This window comes from Rhinoderma darwinii, chromosome 2, assembly GCF_050947455.1.
Source record: "Rhinoderma darwinii isolate aRhiDar2 chromosome 2, aRhiDar2.hap1, whole genome shotgun sequence".
NCBI lineage: Eukaryota > Metazoa > Chordata > Amphibia > Anura > Rhinodermatidae > Rhinoderma > Rhinoderma darwinii.
The window spans coordinates 197219639-197232787 of record NC_134688.1 but is presented as its reverse complement, the minus strand read 5'-3'; the positions used below and the strand labels follow the sequence as shown (position 1 = coordinate 197232787).

General features: G+C 43.8%; 1 protein-coding gene across 1 annotated transcript in view; it reads right to left on the bottom strand.

Annotated features, from left to right (window-relative positions):
- The window catches only part of SLC9A4 (solute carrier family 9 member A4), an 83634-nt gene that overhangs the window by 23601 nt on the left and 46884 nt on the right, over positions 1-13149 (bottom strand). The window contains exons 5-6 of the mRNA XM_075852700.1: positions 11798-12000; positions 11637-11723 (exon numbers count right to left, since the gene is read on the bottom strand). Coding sequence (XP_075708815.1) covers positions 11637-11723; positions 11798-12000 — 290 coding nt within the window. The remainder of the gene's footprint in view (positions 1-11636; positions 11724-11797; positions 12001-13149) is intronic.

Below are 13149 nucleotides of genomic sequence, written 5' to 3'. Positions count from 1 at the left end.
GATGAACTGCCGGAATGAAAGACGGCCTTTATAGCTCATCAGGGATTCATCCACCGATAAATTTTGATCTGGGGTGTAGGATTTAAGAAAAGATTCTTGTAGGAGGGAAATTAAAGGTCTCAATTTATTAGGGCGATCGGAGCCTGTGTCATTTCTTTGGGGGACTTGGGAGTTAAAGGTAAAATGCATGAAGCGCATTATTGATTCATATTGGTGTCGGGACATAACTGCTGCAAATACAGGGGTAGCGTGGACCTCTCTTGATGCCCAGTAGGAGTGGATAGTTTGTTTTTTGACCAGCCCCATATTTAGAGTTAGGCCTAAAAAAGTTTTTAGCAGGGACACTAGTGGAGGTCCATGATGAGTAGAGGGATGTGGGTTTGTGTGCAATAAATTGTCTTTCATAAATATTTGTCTGGTGGACAATCAACTCCAGGACTTGGTCACTGACAAATATGTGGAAGACGTCACAAGGGGTAAAATTAGCAACAACCACTTTTATTTCTGGGTTGTTGATAGTTGCGGTACTTGGGGTGAAAATGAAATTGCGGGATCCCAGAACACGGGAGTGACTGCACCACTAGGCCCTGCTCCACTAGTCCCTGCCCCAGGGGATTCGACAGCAACGACTGATTCCCCCACCATAAGGCTATGGGGTCCAGAGGTAGAAGTAGAACTTGAGCCGTCACTGTCTAAAAAAAGTTCTATCTCTGATGCAAAGTCTGTGTCACTACCTGAACTGCTGGAGCATAGCAAGGTGTACGCTTGCTCCGCAGTAAACATTCTCTGAGCAATTATTTATCAGAACTTGTTGTAAGTAAATAAGTTGTAAGTAATATTTGTCACACTATATCTCTTACCAACGATACATAAAGATCAGAGGAGACAACCTGGTCGTCCGATAGTGTCTGGATGTGGGAGTCTCTGTGAATCTACCTGTCGTTTTTTGGATTACTATCTACGCCAGAGGACTCAAACTCGGCAGGGTAAGTGGGCCGCATATAGAAAAAATGGGAAGTTGACGGGCCGCATTACTTTCAAACTTGATACAACACAAAATTATTGTTAATAAATTACTTATTTGAACTACTATAACACTATATTACTATAATAATAATAATACTACATTACTATAAAATTAATACTACATTACTATAATAATACCGCTAGGTTTAAAATTTGAGATATTTCTCCACGTGCTTATTTCAACAATCCAGTTTAAGTGTCGCTAAATGCAGTCTGGCGGCTCAGTTGGCAGCGTTTGGCAGACACACATGTCAAGATTGGGCAGCCCCTTTTTAGATAGTGCCACAGTGCCCTCTGTAGATGCTGCCACAGTGCCCTCTGTAGATGCTGCCACAGTGCCCTCTGTAGATGCTGCCAGAGTGCCCTCTGTGGATGCTGCCTCGATGCCCTCTGTGGATGCTGACACGATGCCCTCTGTGGATGCTGCCGCGGTGCCCTCTGTGGATGCTGCCGCGGTGCCCTCTGTGGATGCTGGCACCGTGCGCTCTGTGGATGATGCCGCAGTGCCCTCTGTGGATGGTGCCGCAGTGCCCTCTGTGGATGCTGCCGCAGTGCCCTCTGTGGATGATGCCGCAGTGCCCTCTGTGGGTTCTGCCGCAGTGCCCTCTGTGGATGCTGCTGCAGTGCCCTCTGCGGATGCTGCCGCTGTGCCCTCTGCGGATGCTGCCCCTGTGCCCTCTGCGGATGCTGCCCCTGTGCCCTCTGTGGATGCTGCCACTGTGCCCTCTGTGGATGCTCCCGCAGTGCCCTCTGTTGATGCTGTCGCAGTGCCCTCTGTAGATGCTGCCACAGTGCCCTTCGCAGATGCTGCCACAGTGCCCTCCGCAGATGCTGCCACAGTGATGTCAGGGGCTTGCCCAGAGCTGGAGTCCCGGAGCAGAGCCGCTTCTAGTACTCTGCCTGGGATTCCAGCTCTGCTCCTGACATCACTGTCCAACTGGTTCAATTCCTTATTTTCCTTATGCGTTTTGTTCTTGAACACAATTATTTTGTGTTCAGGGACAAATATTATTTACAACTTTGTGGGACTGCCGTGGGTGCTACCTGTGCTCCATCCTACGCAAACTTATTCCTAGGCTTTTGGGAACAAGAGTATGTACGGGAACTAATGGATATGGATAGAAATTATGGCATTTCTGGGTATTAAAATTGCAGTGCAGGGCACAGGTAGGTTGAGCACTACCATTTTTCAGAAAAAAACATTGGTTCATACTCTCTTACATGCTTCATCTTTTCATCCCCCACATACCATACGTGCCATCCCAACAGGTCAAGTCCTGAGGGCAAGACATGTTTGTGACTCTTATTCCAATTTTGAGGATGAATCCCACCATCTGAGGATTCTATAATGCGGGTATCGTAAATATGACATTGAAAAAGGTTATCAAAGAGCATGCAATACTGACCGTAATAGTCTGCTAACTCAACAAAAGCGGAGAAGCCAGGACAACACGGTAAGACTCATTACAACATATTATACACTGTGGGCAGAAATTAGGGCAATTGTGACTCTCTTCTGGCCAATCTTGCTGACTGATCCGGATCTCAAGAGATATTTACTCTTGAGACCCCAACTGACAGCTAAAAGAAGCAAAACTTTGAGTGACCATTTAGTTCGAAGCCACTATAGCGCTCCCAATTCTAACACCTATTTATATGGCTCTATGGGACAGGATTGGGGATCATTTCCCTGTGGTCAATGTTCCATCTGCAAACTGGTGACTAAGACTGACACATTTTTTGATTCTGATAATCAAAAATGCTTTAAAATCGTGCACTTTATCAGTAGCAGTACTGACATTGTCTATATGGCCACATGCCCCTGTGGCCTTTCCTATGTAGGGTTGACCACAAGAGAAATGAGAATCAGAATTCAGAAACATGTGAGAGATATAAAAATAGGCTGGTACAATTGACTGCAACGATTGGGACAAACTTAACAAACTCAAATTCATCCTTAGACTTTTCCGGGAACCTCATAACAACAGATGGCAAGATTTGCGAGTACGCGGTATCGATAAAATTATCATTGGATCTCATGGTGGCGACACCTTTCGGAAATTGGAACGTATAGAATGCAAGTGGATAACTAAATTAGAGATTAGCTCTCCACTAGGACTTAATGATATAATATTGCGTGAGCATCAGTAGTTTTATTGTGGTATGTATACAAATGATGGTTGGGGTGACCTTTTATGGTGTATTTATAAGACCTGGGTGGTGTTTTGGTTCGTTTGTATTGAATAATTAATTCATTCTTGGTAGAGATTTCTGTAATTTTTCATGTTTTTGGATTATAGGCTTGATATTGTCTATGCTCTCTATTGATCGGGCGAATTGGAGTGACTGGACTACTTTTGAACTATATTGGGCCTCTTGATGGCCTCCAGCATTGTACAATATATACTGATATTGTTCCCTGTGTTAGTCCCATGTTCTCAATTAGAATTAGGTTACTCATATGTATGTGTAATTACTATAGTGCATATACAGGTTTTCCAGCTTTTTCAAGGGGTACTCTTGCTTAATGTTACACATATATTTTTTTATTTTATATTGGGCATTTGAGTCCTGTCTTTTTGGGCTCATATGTGCATCTTAAATATTGTCACATTTTCACTATTGATTTTAAATTCATTTATGTAATCGCTAAAAAAAAATTATATACAGATATACACATTTTATATACATATACACATTCTTTATTATTAGTATTGTATTCTTAATAGAACTATTTTGTGTAATTAAATTTGTATCTATATATTTCATCTTTATTTGTTTTTTAGGTGCAGGTATTTATTCACTTTATTTATTTTTTCACTTATCACTTTTGCACGTGTTCACTTTTTATTTATTTATTTTTGCACTTTTATTATCAATTATTTTGATATTTACTTTGGAGTATATGTACTCTTGTAAGAATACGGTTTAAGCCATTTAGCATATTGTATGTGTACATTGCAATTTATTTATATGAATTTAATTAGTTTTGGTATATGTACAATCTTATATGTGGTACTGAGCAGGTACTCTTGGTTGTGTATTTTAGTCATGAACATACATGCACTGTATTATCTATTGATTGTCATCTGTACTTAGATACATTTGTATGCCTCTTTGTTGTTATTCTTGAATATGGCTGCTCTTTTGCATCCATCAGAGGCGCATGCGCTGTTCCGACTCCCTCCTATTCAATGAGGGACCCGGGGCGGCACGTCCACCTCAGACGTTTATGTATGTCAATGCCTGTTATGCTGTTCCTTTGCCAATATGACTATTTTTGATATCCAGCTCACTATGCATGCGCTAACGCGATTCCCACCTTTTGGCCTATTGCCCTTTTGGGGATCTGTGTGTTTAGCATCCGCCGCGGGCTGTCTCCATGTATTTTAGTATTTTCATTTCTGCTAAACATTCATATGTGTGCATACTTATCATTAGCCTGGCATCTTGCCCTTACTCAATACGGCCATTGTGTTGCCCGTTTTTGGTGCATGCGCCGTCTCATGCTCTCACTCCCAGTGCTATGTGATGATGTCGAGTCCGCAGCTTCCATACGCCGGGATGGGGTGGTCAGGGTAGCAGCGTCCGCCATTGAAATGCTTCATTGAGCTTATCCTCAGGTATGTATAACATAACACCTGTACAACAATTTTTACAAATGGTAGTTAGAATGATCTTATTGCATAACTGAGGAAATCTCTTCCCATTATTCAATTTATTTAATGAGCCAGTCATCTCGCTAGTCATTACCCCTTGAAAAAGCTGACGGTGAAACGCGCATCAGGGCTTCTAGTGTGGTGGCTGTGTGTTGGGGTGGTAACAGTATGCAGCATACGGGTTGGTACTTGCTTTAGGGCCCCGATTTTGGGTTTTTATTTTTTTTAATGGAAGTGCACTTATGTATAGTAATTGACTATGTGTACATTTATTTGTCTTTCCTTGTAGTCTATTTTGCAGCACCATGCCATATTGTGCTCTTATTGTAAATTGTATTATATTGCTGTGATCCCACCACCACCACACTATTGAATTTTTAAATTGTATGTATATTTTAGGTCTTGATGGCCAAATTGTTTTTATGGTATTCCTAAATAAAGTATTTGAATTTTGTATGGTACGTACTATGTGCTATGAATTATTTTTCTTTTTGGATATTGATGTGTCTACGCATATACTTATAGGTATTTTTTTTTTTTTTTTAACAACAGATAGTAATAACCTGCCGCTGCCAGAAAACAGAGCAATAAAAAAAACGTACTGATCACTTATGCTTACACTGGTCAGGGGATGAGGGGGCACAAATGGGGTCATCAGGGGGCACAAACAGGGTGATCAGGATGCACAGACTTGAAAAGTTTGTGTGTTTTTTCAGTTCACTTCACTTTATACAGCTCAGGATTTGTAGTGTCTCTCTCCTCTCACAGATCAACTACAGGGAGGGGAGAGGAAGAAACAGCTCATGCCCTGGCTGTATTTTCTAAACAGACTGACATAGATAACAGTGATAGGTATATCACAGAGACCATGTCAGCAGGGACCAATGAGATTGGTCCCTGACTGTTACTATTTGGCATATGCTGCCACAGGCAGCATTGCAATATGCAAACAGCGATGCTATTCGGTGAATAATGGCGATCACGTGACCGGGAACTGGTTCAAAATGGTCCTCGGTCGGTACTCCGAGGCCTCAGCTAACTCCGTAGCTGAGTACACAGAGTTTAAGTGCTTCTTAGGGCAGGGCCATATTTAGGGTTGATGCTGCCCTAGGCAGTTTTAGTGCTGATGCCCCCCCATAACTCCCGAAGTTATGGAAACAGCGTAGCGCGCTGACATTGCAGCTCCAGCGATGGACCCAGGAAAGGTAAGTAATAATTGTTTAGCTTTTTTATGTGTTACTAATGTTCTTTTTGTGTGTTGCATTGTGTTTTTTTATAGGTTCGGTTCTTGGACTACTTCGGAATCAAGGACTAATTCGATTACTGTGTTTTTTATTAACGAGGGTTGTGTAGGTTTTTTGTTTCAGTAAAATATTTTTTCTGTGTGTCTGTGTTTCTTTTTAATTTTATTGCTATCGCCTTAGTAATGGCCGCTCTCTGATTGACAGCGTCCATTACTAGGATGGGGCTTAGTGTTAGCCGATGAATAGGCTATCAGTAACCCCCATTATTACCCTGTACCCACCACCACTAGGGTTACTGGGAAAAGCGGGTATGATCAGAACCCGACCATCTCAAATGGCGAGGAAGGGAACTGATGGTTCACTTGCCTCACCTGCGCTATTTCAATTGAATTTGCGTCCTGAGGACATGGATACAATTGAAGCGACCCTCTGGTCCTGGGAATTGTGACATACAACATTGTAAAATAATACACACCTTACCTGGTGCACTCCAGTTGTGCCGTGGATCCGCTGTTTCCCTCAGCGCTGTTCAGAAATGGCTGCAGCGCTACATAAACTATAAGTTTGAGCAGGGCCGGCCTTAACCCCTTAGTGACCAGCCTATTTTAGGCCTTTTTGACCGAGCTATTTTTTATGTTTTTCCATCGTCTCATTTAAAGAGCTATAACTTTTTTATTTTTTGCATTGACAAAGCTGTATAAGGTCTTTTTTTTTTGCGGGACAAGTTGTATTTTTTAATAGCACCATTTTGCGGTACATAGAATTTATTGATTAACTTTTATTAACTTTTATTTGGGGGGAATAGAATAAAATACCGCAATTTTTCCACAATTTTTTGCATCCTAAATTTCCACCGTTTACCGTGTGGTATAAATAACAAAATAACTGTATCCAGCGGGTTCTTACGATTGCAACAATATCAAATTTATATACATTTTGTATTTTTACTACTTTTAGGCTATGTTCACACGGAGTATTTTGGGGGAGGAATATCTGCCTCAAAATTCCATTTGGAACTTTAAGGCAGATTTTCCTCTCCCTGCACGCCGCTTTTCGCGGTGATTTTCGCGCCGTTTTTCGCCCGCGGCCATTGAGCGCCGCGGGCATAAAACAGCGTGAAATACGCTTTCTCTGCCTCCCATTTAAGTCAATGGGAGGTCAGAGGCGGAAGCGCCCGAAGATAGGGCATGTCGCTTCTTTTTCCTGCGAGGCAGTTTTACTGCTCGCGGGAAAAATACGCCGACGCCTCCCATTGAAATCAATGGGAGGCGTTCTCGGGCCGTTTTTGCCGAGTTTTGCGACGCGGTTTCCGCGTCAAGAAACTCGGCAAAATACCCCGTGTGAACATAGCCTTACACAGTAAAAACACTTTTTTCAAACTTATTTGTTTTTGTGTCTCCATGTTTCAAGAGCCATAACTTTTTTAATATTCCACCAATGCAGTTGTATGAGGGCTTTTGTTTTGCGGGACGACTTGTAGTTTTTATTGGTACCATTTTGGAGTAGATGCGACGGACGCGGCGATACCAAATATATGGAACTTTGTCGGGTTTTTTTTAATAATAAAGCATTTTGTAAGGGTATGTTCACACGCACTGTTTTCAGACGTAATTCGGGCGTTTTACGCCTCGAATTACGCCTGAAAAAACAGCTCCATTACGCCTACAATCATCTGCTAATTGCTTTCAATGGGAATTACGATGTTCTGTTCCCACGAGCCTTTATTTTACGCGTCGCTGTCAAAATACGGCGCGTAAAATGAGGGCTCGTCAAAAGAAGTGTAGGACACTCTTGGGAAGTTTTTGGGCCGTAAAAATGCAGCGAAAAACGCCCTGAAAATCGTGAGTGCTTTAAAAAACTTCTTAAAATCAGGAGCTGTTTTCCCTTGAAAACAGCTCCGTATTTTCATACGTTTTTGGTTAAGCGTGTGAGCATGCCCTAAGGGGGAAAAGTGGGCTTTTCATTATTTTTTTCACGTATTATTTTTTTATTAACTTTATTAAACTTTTTTTTTACTTTTTTACTAGTCGCACTAGGGGACTTCACTATGCGATCCTCCGATCGCTTTTATAATACACTGCAATACTTTTGTATTGCAGTGTATTACTTGCCTGTCCATGTAAAACGGACAGGCATCTGCTAGGCCATAAGTAGGCATAACTAGTGGCAGACCTGGGGGCCTTTATTAGGCCCCCGGCTGCCATAGAAACCACCGACACCCTGCGATCTTACTCAGAGTGCCGGTGGGTTAAGAGAGGGAACTCCCTCCCTCTCTACAAAACCACTCAGATACGGCGTTCGCTATTCGCTATAACTGCACCGTTCATGACGGCGGCCTGCTGCCTCTCTGAGGGTGCGGAGGCACCACTGTAACCAGATGTGCCCCCCCCTCCTGCACTTATATTGTACCTGTGTCTATAGGAGGCAGATAATATTACAAGCATAAGCAATGAATGGCCGGGTAAGTTCCATGCCCGCCCATTTCGCCTTTAAACGTCACAAGCGGCGCAACTACTTTTTTCCGCCGCTTGCGTCGTTGAAAAGCGCTGATTGACAGGGCAAGTCATTCTGCCAGGCCAATCAGTGCCTTTCAACGATGCAAGCGTCGTTCAACCCCAGCAGACCTGCTCAGAAGAGAACAGGTCTGCATTGCCACCGGACGGCACGGGAACGGGATTAAGGTTAGTATGTAAAGTTTTTTTTTTTTCATCCTAATAAATATGTGAGTGGCATTATCTACAGGGTGGGGCTCCATCTACAGGGGTCGGCTCTATCTACAGGGGGGCTATATGTGGAGCACTATAGGGGGAGCTATATGTGAGGCACTATATACAGGGGTAGGCTATATGTGGAGCGATTACTTTTTTGCGCTGCTTGCATCGTTGAAAAGCGCTGTTTGACAGGGCAAGTCATTCTGCCGTGCCAATAAGCGCCTTTCATAGACGCAAACGGCGCGATGACATCAGCGTGCCGCTTGCGTCCAAGAAAGGCGCAGATTGAGAGGACAAGTCATTCTGCCCTGTCAATCAGCACCTTTCAACTACGCAAGCGGCGCGATGACGTCATTGCGCCACTTGCGTCGTTCAAGCCCAGCAAACCTGCGCAGAAGAGAGCAGGTCTGTATTGCCACAAGACGGCGCGTGAACGGGATTAAGGTTAGTATGTAGAGTTGTTTTTATTTCATCCTAATAAATAGTGAGTGGCTTTATCTCCAGGGGTCGGCTCTATCTACAGGTGGACTATATGTGGAGCACTATAGGGGGAGCTATATGTGAGGCACTATATACAGGGGTGGGCTATATGTGGAGCATTATCTGAAGGAGGAGTTATATGTGAGGCACTATCTACAGGGGTGGGCTATATGTGGGCACTATCTACAGGGGTGGCTATATGTGGGGCACTATCTACAGGGGCTCTATGGGGATCACTATCTAAGATATAGATGACATAGATGTACCTCTGTACATACATGAAGGCACATATTTTGACATGGCAGGCAAATATATATATATACACACACACACACAGTCACACAGTGTAGCGCCCATGGCCGCGGGCCGTCGGGTTCACTCACCTCCCGACGCCCGCAGCCATGGATCTGTGAGCGCTGGCCTCCGTCTCCCTCCTAGGAGATGCCAGCGCTCACTTCCGCTCCGTCCGGCTGGGTCCCGTATGATGTGCGCGCATGCTCGCGCCCGCTCTTAAAGGGCCAGAGCGCGCACATGAAAACAATGATCATTAACCCACATGATTTCCTGCTCTATAAGAATGCCCCAGCCCTTCTGATCCTTGCCTGAGCGTTGTTAGTCTTTCCCAGTCTGTCTCGCAAATGGTCCCTTAGTGTCTCCCGTTCCAGCTGTTACCCGTGCCCTGTTACCGTTCCTGTATTCCGCATTGTTCCTGTGCCTACCCGTGTTCAAGTGTCATCTGCCACGTTAAGTGCCATCTGCCACGTCAAGTGCCATCTGCCACGTCAAGTGCCATCTGCCACGTCAAGTGCCATCTGCCACGTCAAGTGCCATCTGCCACGTCAAGTGTCTTCTGCCACGTCAAGTGCCATCTGCTCATCGGATACTGCCCGCCACGTCTGGCGCCACTTTCCGCACCTGCCTCCATCCGTGCTGAAGCCACAGCCACCGCCCGGACTATTTCAGGTACCTAAGCATTACTGTCTGCCATCTTACTTTCACATAGACTGTGACCTGGTCAGCTGCCTCCCCGCTACGGCGGAGCGGCCTAGTGGGTCCACAAACCCAGTGTCCGTGACACACAGGCACATAAATATACACATACTGGAAGATATACGAATACATAAAGGCACATATATATACACACACAGGCACATGTATTCAGGCACAGAGACACATGTACACATATAAACCCATATATACCCACACATGCGCACATATACACAGTACAGATAATGTAGTAGACGTTACATGAAAACCTATGTAACACCACAGATAACAAAGTGATAACTCTCTTGGTACAGATAATGTAGTAGATGTTACCTGCAGTCCTATGTAACACCAGAGATAGCACACAGCGATAACTCTCTGAGTACAAATAATGTAGTAGGTATTACCTGCAGTCCTATGTAACACCGCTGATAACACAGTGATAACTCTCTGAGTACAGATAATGTTGTGGATGTTACCTGCATTTCTATGTAAAACCACAGAAAACACACAGTGATAACTCTCTGAGTACAGATAATGTAGTAGATGTTACCTGCAGTCCTATGTAGCAAAACAGATAACACACATTGATAACTCTCTGATTACATATAATGTAGTAGTGTTACCTGCAATCTTATGTAACACCTCAGATAACACAGTGATAATTCTCTGAGTACAGATAATATAGTAGTGTTACCTGCAGTCCTATGTAATACCACAGATAACACAGTGATAACTCTCTGAGTACAGATAATGTAGTAGTGTTACCTGCAGTCCTATGTAACACCACAGATAACACAGTGATAACTCTCTGAGTACAGATAATGCAGTAGTGATGTTACCTGCGGTCCTATGTAACACAACAGATAACACACAGGGATAACTCTCTGAGTACAAAGAATGTAGTAGATGCACACATACAGACAAATAGACACACACAAATAGACACACACAGAGACACAGAGACAAATAGACACACACAGGGACATATAGAGGCACGAACAGCAGACAGATTGAGCACTCACCATCTCCTTTCTCACAGGCTTCTTGCAGTGTGGGCTGTGGGCGGAGCTTCCTCCTCTCCTCTTGCTTCTTTTGCTCGTGTCTCCTCCGTGTGGGCCCTGAGACAATCCAACAGTCCTTGTATTGGCTACAGCACCAATCCATGAACGGAGGACGTGTCTTAGAAGCACTGGGGTAGCCACCCCCCGCCCCTGCCCTGTGAGTGACCTGACGCTGGTCGGTCAGGTCACAAAGTAATATTTAAAAAAAATAAAATAAACAATCCTGCAGCTCCCCCCTGCTGGACACGCTAGGAACTGCACCCCTAGTGCCTAGTGGCAAATACCGCCCTGCCCAGGGGCGCTATCTCATGCCAAGGCCCTGATGTGAAAAGGCGGCACTTTGGTATAAGTACCCCTAATGGCCGCAATTAAAACACGTATAGTCGGTCATTAAGGGGTTAGTATCCTTAGGGGGTGCATAATTCAATATATAAACATTCGAGTTTGTAATTTTAATATACTTACACGTGTATGAATCTCTTGGTTAACTGTTTCTTCTCTGGATGTTCTTTTCACATTTAGGAATCTAACCAACGGTCCAGTTGTTATTCCCTGTATTAATATATACATATATTACACATTGCATTTTTTATATGTTGTATGATACGGTATATATGCATTCTTACCATGATAAACACTGTGAAGTATATGACTACAATTGTGGAAGTGATAAACATTTTCTTTCTTGGAAATAATAGAACTGGTAGCAAAAATACAAGTGAAAAGCTACTGGCGCCACGTAAACCACTGTATGCAATGATGACTTGGTCCTTAAAACTGAATGGATATGTCCGAAAACGGTTAATGATGGAGAATAAAAGGAAAACACCTACATTGTAAACAAGACAGAAAAAAAGATTTCAAAATGTGTTTTCGCTATATTAACAAAACAGGCAAAACATATTATATAGAATTTTTATATTTATACATTTTAATGTGCTTTTAACACTACAATTTTACTGTGCAGTAAGAATGATCTAAAATAAGCAGAGCAGTAGGAGGACTTTCGAGTCCTGAAGTCCCATCAGTTAGCTAATGTTTCAACCACCATCTGGATTTCATTAACAACAATGCATTATAAAACGGCATTTTACACATTTCTTTAAAGGGGTTTTCCCACCAAAGAAAATGTATGGCATAGCCACAGGATATGCTATTAATGTATGATGGTGAGGGTCCCACCTGTGGGACCACCACATATCAGAATAATGAGGACCTGCCTAATGAGGTGGTTGCAAACTGCTGCATCCAGGTAGAGTAAGGGCATGACCACACATGGCGGAATTCCTCCGCAACTGTCCGCATCAATGCCGCACCTAATCCGGGTTGCGGATTACGGCTGCGGATCTGCACAAAATGTGCAGAAAATTGATGCGGACTAGCTGCTGCGGACTGCGGGAAAAGTGCTTCCCTTCTCCCTATCAGTGCAGGATAGAGAGAAGGGACAGCACTTTCCCTAGTGAAAGTAAAAGAAATTCATACTTACCGCCCGTTGTCTTGATGACGCGTCCCTCCTTCGGCATCCAGCCCGACCTCCCTGGATGACGCGCCAGTCCATGTGACCGCTGCAGCCTGTGCTTGGCCTGTGATTGGCTGCAGCCGTCACTTACACTGAAACGTCATCCTGGGAGGCCGGACTGGAGACAGAAGCAGGGAGTTCTCGGTAAGTACGAACTTCATTTTTTTTTTACAGATACATGTATATTGGGATCGGTAGTCACTGTCCCGGGTGCAGAAACAGTTACTGCCGATCGCTTAACTCTTTCAGCACCCTGGACAGTGACTATTTACTGACGTCTCCTAGCAACGCTCCCGTCATTACGGGAGCCCCATTAACTTCCTCAGTCTGGCTGTAGACCTAGAAATACATAGGTCCAGCTAGAATGAAGAAATGTCAAGTTAAAAAAGCAAGACGTATCCGCAGCACACATGACATGTGCATGACAGCTGCGGACTTCATTGCGGAACTTTGAATCTC